Source organism: Hemibagrus wyckioides, linkage group LG09 (genome assembly GCF_019097595.1).
Source record: "Hemibagrus wyckioides isolate EC202008001 linkage group LG09, SWU_Hwy_1.0, whole genome shotgun sequence".
In the NCBI taxonomy this organism is placed as follows: domain Eukaryota; kingdom Metazoa; phylum Chordata; class Actinopteri; order Siluriformes; family Bagridae; genus Hemibagrus; species Hemibagrus wyckioides.
In genome coordinates this window covers 27,838,781-27,851,812 of record NC_080718.1, presented here as the reverse complement: position 1 = coordinate 27,851,812, position 13,032 = coordinate 27,838,781, and the positions used below count along the sequence as shown (strand labels likewise).

The following is a 13,032-nucleotide window of genomic DNA, read 5'->3' as shown; positions in this document are numbered from 1 at the left end:
AGCTGTGAGGTAATGCGGCTCAGAGAGTAACTTACTCATCCTTGTGTCAGTCTGGTCTGTTGAACATGGGAGGGCTTATGGGAAAAGTCCAGAGAGGGAATTTTCCAGTTTCCAGTCTAGAAAACAAAACAAAGACAACAACAACAACGACATCAAGGAGTGTAAAGATGCAGATCTGTTAATGCTTCATTTCCTGTCATGAATGTGTGTGGTTATACAAAGACACATATTGACTTCCTCTTTAAAAAAAAAAGAAAAGAAAAGAAAATGCAGTATATGACCCTGAAGCCATGTGTGTTTGTGTTGTTTAAAGCCGGATGAGGCTCGCATTGCTATTGCAGCCTCTAAAAAAGAAAAAGGGAGGAAGATCAAAGCTAGTGGCACACATGGTATAGGTCAACTCTGAAAATAGCTACACTGAGACCGTCAAGACCGCACCGTGACTCACTGGCTTCGTCTAGAAAATGAACATCTCTCGCTGTCTGTGTGGTTTGGAGGTAAACAGATATCCAGGAGGTCCACTACTCACACCATTACACACCCCAGTACTAAACAGACACTGTGTTCTGTAGATTTTAGTCTAAAACTTAACTTTTATATTATGTTCAGATGTAAATCTTATGTAAATTTTAGGAACAGTGTTTTCAAACGTTGAACTGAACACACTTACTGGTGTTTATGTTGCTTCTATTTGAAGAAGTTGTAATTAGTTCATTAATGATCCAATGGAGTCGGTGCCATTGGTCAGTCCCCTGGTCACTACATACTCTCTCAATGACAAAGTATTACACTGAATAAAACTTTAAAAACTCTTCACAGGGTTTTTGTAAATTATTTGTGTAATTAAGGGATCTTAATTGTTTAAATAAATAAATAAATATTTCTTTTGTTTTTCTACTTTCATCAAATGGACAACTAAAGAACCCTGGAGTTCTAAATGTTAAGGGTTTTTTTTATATACATTTCTATTTTTTTATATTCATAATCAAATCTTTTATATCTATATTGTTTGTATTATATTTTAGACCGCCACAGCTTCGTTTTAATATAAAACGCAGACTTTCAATTTTTGTTGAAATTTTCAGAAATTTAGTAATCAACTAAAAAACTTTAGGAGTCTACGCCGATTTTTAATAATCTTCTAAAAATGGAAGTCATCCACATTAAATTTTTAGTTTAATTGTAGTAAACTTTCAATGCTTCATTTCAACTGGAATCTACTTCACTGTTTGGAATCCTTTTTCCAAGTAATCCATTACAGATTTTAATAATCAGCTACAAGGTTTTTTTTTTTTAGAACTTCAAGATTCAGGAATCTTCTACGTTTTTTTTTAATAATCTACTTTCCAAAAATGAACTTCAATTCCATGTACCTTCAAATTTTAGGATTCCACTACAGATCGTCGTCATCAGTCTCCAAATTTAGCTTCTTAGCAATTTTTGACTTCAATTGTAACTTCGAATTTCAGTAATCCACTACAGATAGTGTAGTCATCAAACCTCCACGTTTAGTAATTAACCGCAAATTTGTATTAATCAAGATACATTTTTTATAATTAACTTCAATTCTTTAAGAAATCTAATTAATATTTCTAGTAACCAACCTCAACTTGTAGTAATTAACTACAAACTCATATTTTAACCGATAGACATTTTAACTTTTAATTTTTAGCAATCTATCTATAGCTTCAAGCAATATTTTTTTTAGTAATCTATTTACATTTTTATTTTTCATCAACTTCAAAATTTAGTAACCCACTACAGATTTTAGTAAATCCAAGCCAATTTTTGTGATTATTTACACATTTTTACTAACCAAGATACACTTTTAATAATTAGCTTCAATTTCAGCAACTTACACACTGTTTTAGTAATAACCTTATTTTTATTAAATGAATCTATTTAGATTTTTATTAATCCGGTACTAATTTCAATTTCAATTAACTTTAATTTTAGCAATCAACTCAAATATTTTTACTACTCCATTTAAAGTTTTTAAACTTTAAATTTGAGTAAAAAAAATTAAAAACTTTTTGGAATGTGCTTCTTATTTTAGTAATCAACATAAAAGTTTAGAAATCTGCTTCAATGTTTAGTCATCTACCTCAAATTTCTTGTAATCTCCTTTGTTTTTAGTGATTTATTTCCCATAATTATCTACTAAGTAAAATAGTGAGAATAGTGAAAATAGTCTCCATGTATCATAAATATTATTAGACATAAATAAAGGATGAATAACCTTTAAAAGTTTTAAAAAATCTTAGAGATCGTGATATTTTTGCAATTTGTATAGATGGCAAATGATTTGTAATCTCTGGTGTCACTCAGATGATTATAGGATGCAGTCTGGTTCCTCTCATGGTTTCTTCCTCATATCGTCTCGGGGAGTTTTTCCTCACCATCGTCACCTGTGATTTAATCATTACTCCATCGTGTAAAATCCTGTATATCTTGAATTTTTACACATATCTCATTGAAGCTGCTTTGTGACGATGTCCATTGTTAAAAGCGCTATACAAATAAAACTGAACTGAATTATCGGTGGGACATCTAAGAGTTTGCTGTAGCGAACATTAAGGTGTCATTGCTAATGCTCTACAAGCCCTGGGGGTGTGATTTGTTGGCATTTTTTTAGCAAAAGAATTAGTTGTAGTACCGTTCTCTGCTCGTGTCTGCTGTCTGTCTGTGTTTTCGTGTTTGTTGATATGGGAACTCGCCTCATTCTTCTGCTCATGAGCCAGATTAGACCGTTGTAAATGTGTATGTCCGCTTTCTAAAACAATTGGACCTAGTGTCTGTCCGTTCGCTGATTCACTTCTCTTTCGGGAGAGAAGTGCGCACTTCTCTTCTGGGAGACGTCCATGCAGGAATGAACATGATCTTTATCACACACACACAGACAATGGGAGAGACAGAACACCATGTTTTTATGAATGCTAAGCAACCATAAAACACCCGGCATGAGAAGAATAAACCTGTACGTCCCATAATAATAACAACTTTCATCTACCCAAACATTATATGGTTTCATGCTTGAGAGGACGAACTCGACTGTTATTACGTACGGTACAGTTTTTTGGTTATGAGGCAGCGATTGGTGTGTTAGCTCGGTCGTGGTCATCTTTTTTTTTGGTCATCATGCCGGTCTCTCTTTGTGCTTCTGATTAAATACATATTTAAATGTACTGCTAAAAGAGAGCAAGCTGTGCTTTACATTTCAATCTGCAGCTTGCATGCTAACGAAAGCAACATAGATGGTAAATTAATTCAATTCAATTCCATTTTATTTATATAGCAAATAGCTTTTAACAATTAACATTGTCTCAAAGCAGCTTTACAGAACACAGGAACAAAAAACATACAAAAAGTCCTAATCTTAAGTTAAAGATAAAGACTGGTATAATGTAGGTTCTTAGTTAAATTCTACAAATTTCTTTTAATTGATGTACATTTTTAGTAATCAACTTACAACTTTTTTTTAAACGAAGAATCTAGTTCAGTTTCAAGTGATCGACTTCCGGTTTCAGTAATCATCCTCAACTTTTAGTGACTAACTACAAATTTCTATTTATTAAGATTAACATTTTAGTAATCAACTTACAGATTTTAAAAAGGATCCGTCTCAGTTTGAAGTAATAAACCTCAGATTTTAATGATCAACCTCAACAAATAGTAATAAACTGCACATTTTTATTAAGATACATTTTTAGTAATCAACTTACATTTTTTTTTTTAAAGAATCTACTTCAGTTTGAAGTAATCTACCTCAACTTTAATTAATTAATTAACTACAAATGATTAGTACTCAAGATTTACTTTAATTAAGCAACTTCAATTATAGAAAACTTCTTGAATTGTTTTGTAATCTACTTCCATTTTTCGAAGAATCTACTTTGACTTTTGTGTAATCCACTTTAAATTTTAGTAATCAACCTCAACTTTTGGTAATTAACTATAGATTTTTACTAATCAAGATATTTCAGTAAGCAACTGAAACCTTTTTTTTTTTTTGAGCTACTCAAAATAATCTGTGCTTCTGACCAAGTACAGTAATAAATCATGATTCTATTCATATCTTTTTCTGCTTTTTTTAATATCATGCCAGCTGTGCATTTACCTTTCAAACCGCTTCCCACCAAGTCAAGCAACAAAGCTGGTAAATTCAGACAGAGTAGACGCACTGTAGGTGGAATATCCAACCCTTTCCATGTTTTCCATGTGGAATAAAACACTCTGCATCCAGCTGTTATTGGAAAACAGCGTGTTACTGTAATTACTCCAACGCTGATTATTTTCCTGTAACAGAATATCCTGTAATGTTTGACTCCTCTTATACTACAATACTTTAGCATTAGCAATCTTAAGTTCATTAGACGACGTTATACTTTTGATCCATTTCATATTTGCATTTCAATATATTATGATTATAACACCTATAAAGAGTCTCATTTACTGCTGAACGTAATAAACCAAAGAAATTCAGCTTTTTACTTTTTAAAAAATCCTCCAGTTAAAGGTGTTATGATGAAAATGATGCTTAGCATCAACCACAAAACGAATGGCGTGTAATTGCTGAAACATTGTGAGGTTTTCCCTGGTGGACTTGTGGAGTCTCCAGTGTCGGCCCTTTGGAACAGCCATCACATAACCTTTCAGAAATCTTCAGGACTTTGCTTATGTTCGTTTTATTAATTTCCAGAGAAAGAAAATAAGCGAATGACTTTTTATAGCTGATCAGAACGTAAGTGAGAAAAGGGACTAAAAGGTTTTGCGTTAAACGTATCAATAAAGGGATGGAATGTATGGCACGTCGTTCTTCAATAAATAAGAAATTGTAGTAATTGTAAAATTGCTGTGGTATCGGAGGGATGAACCGCTACAGGACACACTCTTACGGGAAAATAATCAACTCCGCTTTTGTCAGTCGCTTCATCGCTCCAGCTGCTTTTTTTAATCCTCAAAAGCACACAATAGTCTAAACGTATTGTACAAAGCTTGAATGGGTCAGTACATTCGCACACCCTGCTCTCATGCTGCACTCTGCATGATTAGAAACACGGTGTTCCTTTTGCACACATACCGTTGTCATGTGAATCCCAGGACACGCCATTCTCCTCGAGAGCCCTCGCAAACAAAAGCGCTTTTATTCAGACGTGATGTGATCATCTATTTTGTTTAGAACAGACAATCGGTGCTTGTGTTGTTGTTGTTGTTGTTGTTGTTGTCATTAGCCTCTGTTTTTTTTTTCTGCTTTGGGCCTTTTCTCACTCTCTCATCTACACTTAATAATCATCACAAGCGCATATTCGCAGACTTTAACATTTCATGTGAACGTTAATGTGAAGTGAGGGGCGGAGCTAGCGTTCAGCGTTAGCATTATCTATCTTAACTCATGAGTTCCTCCGAGGGCTTTTTTTCCTGACGTCTTTTCCTCACTCCTCCTAAAGGAAGTTCCTAAGTGCTGAACGATTCCTCTTCTTCACACGAGGCCTCCCGGTGACTGACCGCGGGATTTCCTGAGAATGTTGTGTTCTCTTTTTAGGAGCTAAAACATTTCTGTTGCTATTTATGCCCTTATATCAAGCCTGGAAGACGCTTGGCAGCAAAATATCATTTGTTAGTGTGCCGCCTCCCTTCCCTTCATCTGTGTGTGTACCAAAACACTGAGAGTGAAACTCAAGTTCATGCTCCAATAACTAATGAAACTCTCACCTTATTTCACCCTCTCACTATATATCACTATCACTTATACCAACTGCTTTATTTTGGATGCGATACAAAGTCTTCAATCACACACACACACACACACACACACGTATTCACTGGCTCTGAATAATAGACTGCTGATATTCCCAAAATATCAAGGCTAAGGTGCACACCTTTACAACTCTCTTTGTCAGTAATTCCCTATTCATGTCATGGTTCCCATAGCAACAAAAGCAATGTTTTGGTTTCTGTTCAAGTCTCCGCCTCTATCCTGTCATTGGTTGTTTCTCTATGGTGTGCACCTACCCTGTGTTAGCTTACTGATTAGTTTCTTAGCCTTCTTCTTCTTTCTCTTATCCTTGTAGCCAAAGTTATTTGTTCCTCACTTTTTTTGTTTATGGATTAAACTTGCACTTCTGCTGTGTACAACGTTTATGTTTCATGGATTGTCCTTAGTAAAACCTAGCCTCAGTACATAAGGCATCCCTCAGGGGTCAATCTTACGCCCACTTTTGTATCATCTATACAGTATACAGTATCTATTAGGCTTGGAAATGCAGTATGTGTAGACATCTTTGCATATAAATGTAGACATGTAGATCACATTACTTCTGTTTATCAAATATTTTATTCTATTATATTATTTTTGGTGTTTAAATGAATAGTTAAATGTCTGTTTTTTTGAGTATTGGTTATACTGGTCTGTTTAGTATGTTACATGTCATGGGTTAATAATGAATGCATGTGTGTGTTGTATTTATGTATACAGGAAGCCTGGTGGATTTTCTGAAAACTCCGGAGGGGTCAAATCTGCAAATTAACACCCTGATCGACATGGCCTCACAGGTACGTCTCACACACATCCACCAACTACTGAAAAAGATGCATACAGTGGAACCTCAGCATAGGAATGTAATTCATTCTAGAGGAGAGTTCTTAAGGTGAAAATGTGTATTGTGAAACGAATTTTCCCATCAGAAAGAATGTAAATGCAGATAATCCGCTCAGAAATATGAGCAATATTCCCAATATGAAGCGTATGTAAACTGTATGACTGCTTACAAAGAACTGACCCAAGCCAAGAATTCCATGTCAAGGCTCCTCACAGGAAGTCGTGCCACCAAGCTTGTGATAAAAATAGAACAGACCGCCCACACCACCAATCTGTCAATAAAAAAACACCCGAAAAATCACCTAGCTTTGAACGCATGCTGAAGGCAACGTTGGCATCGTGGGTTGACTCTTTCCTAACAGCTTTCACTGAATAAAAATTTTTTTTGTAAAACTTGCTTCAGTTGGCTTTCTACTAACGCTAACAAGTTTTGAACGACTCCCGGATGCATGCACGTTCCGGTTTGGTTCCTTTGTATGCTGAAAATGCTTCGTATGCTGAGGCAAAATTTCAATTCTTCAGGCAAAAATTCATAAGGGAGAGCATTGCTATGCCGAGGTTTCACTGTACATTAAATATAGATTTTTAATGCTTTACATTAATTCACTATTACAAATGTTGAAATTAGCAATAATTAGTTAATAAACCATCACTCTTTCACATTCAGTGAAAACATCTTAATTTTAGTCAATGCTATGTCAGAAAATACCAATAAACGCAATATATGATAACTATTGAACTAAGCATTTTTAATCATTTCAAGCTCGAAGCTCTTGTGCTCTACTGGCAGATTATTTATCATTTTTTTTCTTTAACCATTTATTTCTAGAAGCGATGAGGTGTGAATAGACTGAAATGCATAAAAGCATCTCAACAAACAGGCTGAATATCATTGTATTTGATTTATAATAGCCTTACAATCAGCACATTTAGATAATCCCGCCTTTATTCATATTTGTTTTATTTCATTTTTTTTCTTAGCAGTGTGAATCTGTTTAATGCTGCAAGTGTCTATATTTATATTTATTATTTAAGTGGGCATGGCTTAAACTAGAAAAACCTAACACTGCTTGTACCTATTTGAGATTTATATGCTAATTTATCTGGTTCTAAATGACTCGATTTAGGTGACATATCTAACATGTCTTTGATGATCTGGTTTATTATTTGATTAAGGAACACCAGTGTTCGTTATTTTGTTAACGTTACCGGTGTTATGTTAACACTGTACTCTTATTGAAGATTAATTAATGTCGTTAGAGTGAAGCGTTATCTACGTTCAGTATAAATATTCCGTCTTTTCCCACTGGGATTAAGCAGGCTTTTGGAAATAAGTAGACTGCAAGAGTTTCCTAACAGCATGCTTATGCAATAGTGCGGAAAGCTGCTGGATAATCAGCTCTGATAATCGAGTCTCTAATCTCATAACGTGAGAGATTAAAAACTCAGATTCAGGAAGAATTATTTACATTCTATAAAGTAAACACATGCAAATATCCATTTCAATATTACTACTATTATTATTATTTTATTATCATTACTACTACTCTATTATTACCACTACCTTATTACTACTAAACCTATCACCACTAACACTACTACTATAGGTACTACTACTACTATTAATCTATTACTACTACATTGTTACTACTTAAACCACCACTATTACCATTACCCTATTACTAATACTACTACAACTCTATTACAACTACCACCACTACTACTACTACTACCCCACTATTACCTAACTATTACCACTACACTACTAATACTACCACCACAAGTACAACCACCACCACTAGCATTACTATTACTACCACTACTACTACTGTTACTGCTACTAGTACTACTACTACTACCCCCACTATTACCCAACAATTACCAGTACCCTATTACTACTAATATCACCAGCACAAGTACTACAACCCTATTATTACCACTACCACCACTAATACTACTATTACTCTATTACTACTACCACTAGCACCACCACTAGTACTACTCAGTGTTGGGGAAAGTTACTTTTAAAAGTAATGCGTTACAATATTGCATTACTCCTTGAAAAGGTAACTAATTGCATTACTTAGTTATTTTTTATAAAATGTAATGTGTTACGTTACTTTTTCTTAAATTAAAACCAATTTATTGAGTTCAGTTGAACTAATTGTTTTACCCGGTGGTGAACTGAAACTGAAGGCGGGGTGCAGGCGTCACCATTCGGCTCTCTCGCTTCCAACTCTACAGAGCTGTGCTTTACATGGAGATGCTTTTTTAAATTTGAGTTTGTGTTTTTCGCCTGCACACAATCTACATTTGATGACTATTGCCTTCTCCTTTTCTTCGACGACTTTAAAATAATAAAAGTATTTCCATCGCGGAAACGTAAAGCTCCGACCTGCCATGTCTGTTTCTGCAGCGTGTTAACGCGCACGCATGAGTGATGGCAATAAATTTAATTCGGTAAAGACATAACGGTTAAAAAAGATTAGTTTAACTGAAAAGTAACTCACGTTAGTTTACAAAAAAAAAGTAACGCAAATATTAATGTGTAAATTCAGAAAGTAATGCGTTTCTTTACTCGTTACTTCATAAAAGTAATTTGATTACGTAACGCACGTTACTTGTAACGCGTTCCCCCAACACTGGTACTACTACTATGACTACTCTCTTGAAAGTAATATTACTACTGTTAATTAAACTACCACCACTAGTACTTCTACTATTATTACTACTACCCTATAACCAATACTACTACTACTTTTCTTCACCTGTCTTCTCTCGCTCTCTATGTCTCTCTCTCTCTCTCTGGAGTATCGAGTATGGTCGAGTATGTAGAACGTCCACCATGTAGGTCCCTGTGAATGAGCTGTTACTATAGAAACGATAACACCACGTGAACAAGCACGTTAATGCTGCTGTTAGAGAGAATTAATCAGTGCTGTGGTACGAGGCCACACAATGCAGGTTTGTAGGTTGCTACACAGATCATGTGACTTTTATACCAGTGACATGAAACCTGTAGAGTCGCCTTTTAGACTGGAAATCATCTGATGTGAAAGAAGTGTGTGAGTATGTGTACATGTGTAACTGTATGCAAGTGTGTGAATATACAGCGAAAAGCCAGTGATTGAAGATGAAATCACACACACACACACACACCTCCCTTACACACATTTCTCTCTGCTGTCTGCCAAAAAAACTGTCACATCTCACATGTGTGAAATTTTTGCCAGTTTAAACAATTCACACACACACACACACACACACACACACACACACACCCTCAGACGGTACATTTCTGTGAAAACACACACACACCTCCTGAAAAGTTGGCCTCTGTTGCTAAAGATGAATATCTTTCATACCTTGGTTTTAAGCATCGAGTTCTTATCTACTGCCATCACAGAAACAATGCAGCTGCGCGCACACACACACACACACACACACACACACACGTCTCCAAACCTCACTCTGCTGGTATAAAGTTTGAACTAAATGCATTTAAAATCTGTAGCATGGATCATTTTAAAGTTGAAGTTTGACATTTTTTAAAAACTGCTTTAAAAATTCCATATTAAGAATCGAGTGTCTCTTCATTTCAGGCTTCTGTGTTCAATTTTTCTGGCCCAGAAATAGGCCCCGCCCCAGTTGAAGCAGAATGCTCCCCTCACTGCCTTTTTATTACTGAACCTACCTAGTTTTACAGTCATGATTTGTTTAATATTCATAACTGATCTCAGAGACACACTCACATTCCCATTTAAGGCAACTAAGATCCACCCATGTTCCATATATGGAATCAAAATGTGACACTAAGTAGCTTGTATGCATCAGAGGAGGAAATTGTGGTCCTCAGAATGGTGGATGGTGTAAAGATTGTGGTCTCAGGATGCTGGAAGGAACTTGTGGTCCTCAGGAGAGTGGAGGAGGAGCTTGTGGTGCTCAGGAAGGTGGGAGGAGATTTTGAGCCTTAGGATGGTGGGAGGAGGTTGTTATCCTCACAATAGTGTAAGGAGCTAATGGTCCTCAGGATAGTGAGAGGAACTTGTGATGCTCAGGTTGGTGTAAGGAGCTTGTGGTCCTCAGGATGGTGGGAGGAGCCTGTGTTTCCTTTGGAGCCTCAGATAATGTCTAAGAATGGCAAGTTGTTCAAGGAAGTTGGGTGAGGAGCTTGTGGTGCTAATCATGGTGTGGGAATGAGCTTGTGAGCAGTAGGATGGCTCTAAGGAGAGTCTCAGTATGGTAAAGGGAGAAGTTTATGGGCCTCAGGGTATAAGGAGGAAAAGTCTGTAAGGCTCAGGATGGTAGAAGGTGGAGCTTGTTTAGCTGGATGACTCAGGTTAGCAGGAAAGGAGCTTATGGGCTACAAGAGGAGGGGCCCGTGGGTCTCAGGATGGTAAAAGAAGGAGCTAGTGGGCCTCAGGTTGGCAAGAGATGTTATTGAGGTAGCAGGTGGTGAAATGAGAAGAGAAACTGGTAGAATCCATGTCATAATATTTGTCTGTAGAATGGCACAGAACAGGACAGGAAATGGTCCATTACTGAAAGATAAATGATCTCCCTCTGATCACTGGGTGGAGAAGACTATTACAGGTCAAAGGTCAAAGAAAGGGAAGCAGGACACTCCCTGAGTCAGGAACTTGGCCCACATCTCAATGCCTCTTTATGTAAACCACGACTGCCAGTGTACATACACACACAGAGTTCATTCCTAATGATGTTCTGCCCCCTGCAGGTGGCTGATGGTATGGCCTACATCGAGCAGAAGAACTACATCCACCGAGACTTGAGAGCTGCCAACATCCTGGTGTCTGAGGAACTCATCTGCAAGATCGCTGACTTCGGCCTCGCTCGGCTCATCGAGAACAACGAATACACCGCCAGGGAAGGTGAGAAGTCGTGGCCCTGCTGTACTTTATGGACTCTATTTCATCAGAATCTGAATTTGCTCTGTTTGCCCCAAAGGTGCGAAATTTCCCATCAAATGGACAGCTCCCGAAGCCATAAACTACGGCACGTTCTCCATCAAATCAGACGTCTGGTCTTTTGGCATCTTGCTGACCGAGATTGTGACCTACGGCAGAATTCCTTACCCAGGTATCAAAACGTTACTCCTCTTTATTTATTAATTCTGAAGGTAATTCTGAATATCTTATGGACGAGTCATGATGGTTTCAGGTAGGATTGCTGTATAGGGTACATGCTTATATCTAGTATTTTGTCCCTATATTACAATATGTTAGCATTTCCATAGCAACAGCTCATTCATAAGGCTTTTGTACAGCAGACAGTTCATATAAATTGATGAAAAAACGTGTGTAATCATTGAGGTGGTGCAGTTTTCTGTTTCTCCGAGTCTGGAGAGGGAACGAGTGTTTATAGCCGATATAACGTGTGAGAGAACTTGTTTCTTGGACATCATTCATTCATAAATTTGAGAAATGGAATCATTTGCTTTGATATAAAAGGAATAAAACACAGCAGTAATCTTGTTACTACTGTGAAGTTGATCATTTTCTCTGAAGTTGATTGTTTTCCTGTAAAACAGATATAGTTTTATAGATAGATAGATAGATAGATAGATAGATAGATAGATAGATAGATAGATAGATAGATAGATAGATAGATAGATAAACATTCCATGAACATCAAACAAACATCTACTTGCAGAAAGCATCACCGTAACATTAAGTACATGTTCTTTTTCTTGTGAAGACTGCTACTCTTACAGTAAATGAACCCCAAGTTTCCAGCCAACCAGAATCCAAGATCAGGTCCGTTAGCATCTGAGAAGATCAGGTGGATGATGTTCACACTACGAGGTCTCTCTTTCAGGTATGACGAATCCTGAGGTGATCCAGAACCTGGAGAGAGGGTACCGGATGCCTCGTCCGGACAACTGCCCTGAGGACCTGTACGTTATAATGAAGGAGTGTTGGACGGAAGAGCCGGAGAACCGGCCAACGTTCGAGTATCTGCGCAGCGTCCTGGAGGACTTCACCACGGCAACCGAGCGGCAGTATCAGGAGCAGCCATACTGAGGAGGCACCACCACCGACACCAACAAGAACTTCTTCTCCTTTGTGTATATAGCCTGATGACCTCCTTTTTTGAGGACAGTTTTTTTTCTTTACTTCCTGTTTAAAGACCATAATTATTGTCCTGTAGGTTTATTGCTTGTTTAACAAGGCTGAGTGGAAAAAAACCCACCCATCCATCACCAGCCTCTTTTATTCATTACTGTTTCGACTCTGTGTACCGTGTGTAATCCTGTCAGCGTTGATCGCGTCTCTGTGTTTAGCTTAACGATGTATAAATAGTCCAAATAAAAGAACTTTAGGTTGATTTTTTTCCACTTCTGACCGCAAATCGCTCCAGAACAATAACGCCTAAATAAAAACCTCCTGAGGACCCTCACACGCAGCAAGAATGAC

The 13,032-nt window shown here is 37.0% G+C and overlaps 1 protein-coding gene and 1 long non-coding RNA gene across 3 annotated transcripts in view; one reads left to right on the top strand and one right to left on the bottom strand.

Annotated features, from left to right (window-relative positions):
* Positions 1 to 2,940, bottom strand: part of LOC131359046 (uncharacterized) — a 32,084-nt gene extending 29,144 nt beyond the window's left edge. Inside the window, exons 1-2 of the long non-coding RNA XR_009205726.1 lie at positions 2,657 to 2,940; positions 36 to 116 (exon numbers count right to left, since the gene is read on the bottom strand). This is a non-coding gene — a long non-coding RNA (uncharacterized LOC131359046). The remainder of the gene's footprint in view (positions 1 to 35; positions 117 to 2,656) is intronic.
* lck (LCK proto-oncogene, Src family tyrosine kinase) overlaps positions 1 to 12,948 on the top strand; it is a 39,127-nt gene extending 26,179 nt beyond the window's left edge. For both annotated transcript variants that reach the window (XM_058398539.1, XM_058398540.1), the window contains exons 10-13: positions 6,476 to 6,552; positions 11,334 to 11,487; positions 11,564 to 11,695; positions 12,434 to 12,948. In XM_058398539.1, the coding sequence (XP_058254522.1) occupies positions 6,476 to 6,552; positions 11,334 to 11,487; positions 11,564 to 11,695; positions 12,434 to 12,639 (569 nt within the window). In that variant the 3' untranslated portion in view covers positions 12,640 to 12,948. The remainder of the gene's footprint in view (positions 1 to 6,475; positions 6,553 to 11,333; positions 11,488 to 11,563; positions 11,696 to 12,433) is intronic.
* Positions 12,949 to 13,032: the final 84 nt, after the last annotated feature.